We start from the raw sequence: 6,091 nt of genomic DNA, 5'->3' as shown, positions 1-6,091 counted from the left end.
GGAGGAGGCATATGAGAGAGAAGAGGAGAGGAGAGAAGATAGAGGAAAGAAGAAAGAGGCGGAGGAGAGAGAAATAGAGAAGAAAGAGGCGGAGGAGAGGGGAGCCCGGATTAGGGTTACTCTAGATTTTTTAATATTGTAAAAAAAAATTTTTTTAAAGAACAACGATGGTTAAAAGCCATCGGTAAAATACCGATGGTAAAACACCATCGGTAATTTTTTTTTACCGATGGCTTTTAACCATCGGAAAATAATTTTAATTTTCTTTTATAAAAATAAGATTCACCGATGGATAAAAGCCATCGGAAAAAATATACCGATGGTCAGGCCATCGGTATTTTGAGAAATACCGATGGATTGAAAAAACCATCGGTAAATTATTTTTTTACCGATGGCTTTTATTGACCATCGGTATTTCCCATCGGTAATTGAGCTTTTTCTAGTAGTGATATCATGCAAGTATAAGTAATTGATTGTTAGCTAAACCAATATAAAATATATTCAATCCTATATTAGTTGTATCGGTTGCAATGTACACTGTACTCCGTGATAAGGTAGTCTGTTGGAAAACTAATAAAACACGCCCAAATCCTTATACTTTTAAACATATACTCCATACCGTAACTGTGATTTAATATGTACTTAATTCATATATACATTGTAATGGTGGTGTATTAGAAAATCCAATCATAAAATATGGAATAAACATTATTGATTGTAACATTTTTGTTTATGAATATTAGAAAATCCAATTCTTAAAACAAAGAGATGCATGTCTTAGACTCTTAGTAGGCAAAGGTTGAAGTAGCTACGATGGTTGAGGAGGTCAGATTAAGGGAGCCAGCCGCCATGCATGTAAAAAAAATACGGCCCTACTCAAGGAATATCTCATCTATCTATCTGCAAACAAAAACATGCATAATAATATATACCCAAGTTTTAACTAATTTAAGATCCTCCCTTAAATATTAATATCTGGCCGCCGGTATATATTATATGTATTTTATAAAAATTATAATCTAAAATATACTACTCCGTACTTGTATAATCTACAAACTAACCCTTTTACTAATTTCATCAGCTAAAACTTTGGATTATACGTAGTATATATTTTTAATAATTATATACATACTACTGTATATATTGTTGGTATGTACTATGTAGGATTAATTTTTGTACTGAACGTATAAATAATATTAGCATGTGGGAGTAAACAGTTGAAACCTGGCAAAGTTTTCAGATCAATTTAATCACCTTTTCACTTGATCCAACATGCAATTTATACAATTGTCTTTGCTGTCATCTATGACCACTCCACTTTATTTCTCATTCTCATGCCCACCTTTCTTTTTCATTTTTAATTTGTGGGATTTAATTTAATATAATTTTTACTATATTTGTCCTTTTATTTGACAATGATATAAGTCATATAACTAATAGAAATTTAAAATACTAAGCTAGTACTATACATATACTAATTTTATTTTCTCCTTAGTAATCTTATAATTCCCATGTTGTAGGAGAACTAAGCTAATACGTGGACATGACGACATGACCCACAATTAATTAATAAAAAATATGTTGAATTTCGTTAATGAGAGATTAAACAGTAAATTACGTGTAGTGACTATTAATACTTCGCCTCTTATCAATTACCTAATAATAGTATAGATAATTGACAAAGAGCTCCGAGAAAGATTGAGAATAGTTGGCCTAGGCTTTGACAATGGTCGGCGTACATATATAGCATGATGTGTATGTACGACACCAACCAATAATAATGATTAATGAACATCAAAGCTTAATCTAGGGAGATTAATACAACCTAACCACCCCCCCCCCCCACCCCACCCTCTCTCTTAAAAACAAAAAAAATAAAAAGTTGTAATCTATAGTCAAAGCATAGTTAAAGTATCCCAAGAAAAAAGGTACAAAAAGAGAATCACAATTAGTACTAGCAATCAAGCTAGTCATGTCCTTTAGTTGATCAATAAGAAAGGCCAAAATGATAACTTTTTTTGAAGAAGAAGAGAATTAGTGAAAGGTTAACATCCATCTAATGTAATGTTAGGTTTTTGTTTTTGCTAATAATCAATCAATTGAAGTAGGGTATAGCTTAAGACTTAATAAGAGTAAGCAAATCTAAACTAGAGTATCCCAAAAAATATGGGCAACTTCCCTTAAAATCACCTGAGAGTGGAGGCCCAATAAAGGCCCAGAAAATTGGAGGGGGTCTAGAGAGAGAAAGTTGAGTTCTAGAGAGAGAAAGAGAGGAATCACACAATTCACAAAAGGTCCTACCCTAACAAAGGTGCAGAACAAAGGAGAAAGGGCCAAAGGTAGATTGAAATGATTACTTGAACGGAGATTGGGCCCACCTAATAATCTTTCCAAATTAATTTATTTTAAAAATATATTTTTAATAAATTTGAAAAATTAAATTACTTGACTTGGGAAATGGGGCCCATTACCCTTCCCTTACCCGGCCACCATTGTCTTTATGGATTGAATGATAAAAAGAGCACCTCACGTGGATTCTGAACCAAAGGGCCTGTCCAACCACAATTTAAAGGATACCTCCCTGATTACCACCCCCCTCTCTATTTCATTTTTTTTCAATTTCAGGAAATCTTTTTTTTTTTTTTTTTTTTTTTGAATTATCATTTTGTTAAAAAAAAAATCTTATTAATAAAATAAAAATTCCATGATTGGTCTCATTCATTCTTACTGTCTTGATGTCATTATATTTCATCCGGAAATATATTTTCATGAATTTCTCGTACGAGTATAGGTCAATTTAGGTAATTTGTTCGATTTTATTGATATACAGTAAGGTAAGTTTTTTTGTTTTTTTTTTTTAAATGATTTAATAGAAATTGAATTAATTGCAGGGAATTATATAACTCCATACCCAACAACAAATAAAGCAATTTCCTTTCTAAAATTTTTTGCTTTTTAAAGCTCACCCTCCATAATTCCCACTCATTATCTTTGCTCCTTAAAGCTTCCTCCCTTCCTTATCTCCTCTTTCTCTCTCTCTCTCTCTCTCTATCTCTTTCTCTCTCTTCAATTCTTCTTCCCTCCTTCCTTACCTTACCTCACTCACTCATCACCTCCAATTCTCAAACAAAACCACTTGTATTATGACATAGAAAGAGAAAGATATAAATATAATATTTTTTTATATTTATAATCTAAGAGATCCCATTAGTCCCACCATTTGTATAGGAATTATACTATAACCCCTTCTCTTCTTATTAGGGTATTACCCCCCCCCCCCCCCCCCCAAAAAAAAAAAAAAAAAAAAAAAAAGGTGTGTGTGAAGTTGGAGATAATCAAGAGTATTACTACTACTTATCTTCATTTATACATCAACAAAAGAAAAAATAATGGATGGAGATCATCATCATCCGCATCAACACCACCATCATCACGAATTCCACAACCACCACCGGCCAAATTTCCCGTTCCAGTTATTAGAAAAGAAGGAGGAAGAAGCGTGTTCGAGTTCAACCCCATTTAATCCTTCTTTAGCCATAGCTCCCTCGGGTGGTTCAGGCCCCGGCCCGTCTACTTCAGCTGGGCCTCCCCAGGCCCAGCCCCCTGTTGGAGGTGGGGAATCGTCTTCGGGGCCGAACTCTAAAAAAGCGGCCCCAAAACGAACCTCCACCAAGGATCGTCACACGAAAGTAGACGGGCGGGGCCGTAGAATCCGGATGCCAGCGCTTTGCGCTGCCCGGGTTTTCCAGCTTACGAGGGAGCTAGGGCATAAGTCTGATGGCGAAACAATCGAATGGCTTCTACAACAAGCTGAACCAGCTGTTATTGCTGCTACTGGTACTGGTACTATCCCCGCCAATTTTACTTCTCTAAACATTTCCCTCCGAAGTTCCGGGTCTTCTCTTTCCGTACCTTCGCAACTTCGATCCTCATCATCTTACTTCAGCCCCAATTTCACAACCGCGGCTTCGGCTTCTCGCCGTAACTTCTTTGCCGGCATTGGTTTATCTTCCGACACGTCACCCTCCTCCGCACTCCTCAATTTTCAAACCGCTACTTTGAACTTAAATCCGGGGTTACTTCAGGCTAAGCAGGAATGTACGACTACTACGAGTTCGAGCCATCACCATCCACATCATAACAACAACAACGCTGGTAGTCCAAGCAGTAATAACAACAGTCAGAATAATAGTAATAATAATAATAACAATCAGCTTGATCTTTCAGAGGCGGCCGACGAAGGCGGGGGAGGTAGGAAGAGGAGGCTAGAAGGCGAATACGGGGCGGCGGCAGCGGCGGGGGCAGGAGGGTATGGTCAAATACCGAATTTTTGGATGGTAACAAATGGTGGTAATCAAGGTGCCGCAGCAGCAGCAGCTGTAATGAGTGGTGATCCAATATGGACAATTCCATCAGTGAATAATAGTGCAGGGTTGTATAGAGGGAGTGTTCCAAGTGGGTTACATTTCATGAATTTTGCTACTCCTATGGCACTATTGCCTAGTCAACAACTGGGCCCCCAAATGGGTTCGGGAGCCGGTAATAATAATAATAGTGGTGGTGGTGGAAGTGGTCATAATAATATGAGTCCTGGTGAGCAGGCTCATCATCTAGGCCTGCTCACTGGACTCAACCCTTATCGGAACGTACAAGGAGGAGGAGGGATCTCTGACTCACAAGCGAGCGGATCCCACTCCCATCATGGCGATGACCGACACGATACAACCAGTCATAGTCATCATTCTTGAGAATTAAGGGCATACTATTTTTATTTTTTTTGTGATGATAAACAGCTCCAAGTATATCAACATTTTTAGCCACTACCAGTCTATTATCACTACTACTCCATTTCAAGCACCATCTATACAACAACAACAACCATCGCCGGGAAGAAGAAGAATTTGTGTAGCTATTAATTTGATGTGTAGCACACGTGAGGTTTGATTTTTGTTTTTTTTGGAAATTAATTTGAGGTTTTGATTTTTTTTTTTTTTTAAGTGTGATTAATATGATGAGAGGTTTAATTAGGGTTTGATAAGAAGGCACAATATTTTACATTTGGCCTTTTAATTTTTATTTTTTTTCCCCTTGGTTGTGAGTGATTATGCTTTAATTTTTTTTAGTAATTAAATTATAATTTTTATATTTTGCCCAAGGGAAAAATTAATCATCTATCTCCTTAATTTATGTTTGATTTTTTTTACTTTCCTTTTGGTCCCTCCATAACCAAAATAGTCATCATTGTTTGTGCAATTCTTTCTAAAGGAAAACTTTGTAATTTTTGGGTTTTTATTAATTTGATGAAGATGACATATCTCCAATTATGCCTCTTTCCAAGCTAGGGTTGGTATTCCATTTGCTGAATAGAGCTAATTCCAATCCAAGAACCCTTAAATTTATCAATAAATTTACAATCCCCAAAGTACCCCTTATTGCTCCAAAAACGAATTTAGTATTGCGTATTTACGTATCAATTATTTGACTTCAAGTATCATATATTGTTCTATATTATCCTATCATTTAACTAGCTTAGCTTTTTACGTTGCGTTACATTACTATTGTTGAAGTCTTTATTTGGTTGATCGAAAATAATTATCATAAATGTATTAGTACATGTTACTTTGTTAGTTTTAGACATTGATGCATTAACTAGCATATTTCGATTTATAAGTTTTTCTAAATAACCAAACAAAAATGTTACTTCTAAGAAGAAACATAATGAGCGTTAATTTTTTGAATTCTAAAATATTACAGTACAAAGCATGTCACTTTCTACATTTAATAAATTTAAATTTAAATTTTCTGTTGTATGTACAACTGTATCACTATATATATCCGTAGTATGATAATAACCTTCCTTATTAATTCCACCGTCTACATTAATACATTTATAAAGATGTACGAGTTTAGAACAAAAAGTAGTTTTGATACATTGTAAAGTTGTACCAAGTCTACATTTCTTCCTATACATATTGGTTGATCAAAAAAGTTTGACCAATAGTCTATAAAAAGTTGTGTATTAACAACCTCCGATCCTTTGAACAAATATAAATGGTTTTTTGAGTTTGCCTTAGCTTCTACTACATCAGAA

At 35.2% G+C, this 6,091-nt stretch overlaps 1 protein-coding gene across 1 annotated transcript; it reads left to right on the top strand.

Moving 5' to 3' along the window:
- The first annotated feature begins 2,880 nt into the window (after positions 1-2,880).
- Positions 2,881-5,344, top strand: LOC145567297 (transcription factor TCP14-like). The gene has a single exon (XM_081626558.1). It carries the CDS (start codon positions 3,390-3,392, stop codon positions 4,746-4,748), a length of 1,359 nt encoding a protein of 452 aa, XP_081482684.1. The 5' UTR covers positions 2,881-3,389; the 3' UTR covers positions 4,749-5,344.
- Positions 5,345-6,091: the final 747 nt, after the last annotated feature.

The sequence above is a fragment of the Chenopodium album genome, chromosome 11, assembly GCF_948465745.1.
Source record: "Chenopodium album chromosome 11, dcCheAlbu1.1, whole genome shotgun sequence".
NCBI lineage: Eukaryota > Viridiplantae > Streptophyta > Magnoliopsida > Caryophyllales > Amaranthaceae > Chenopodium > Chenopodium album.
This window is presented reverse-complemented; position numbering and strand designations above follow the sequence as displayed.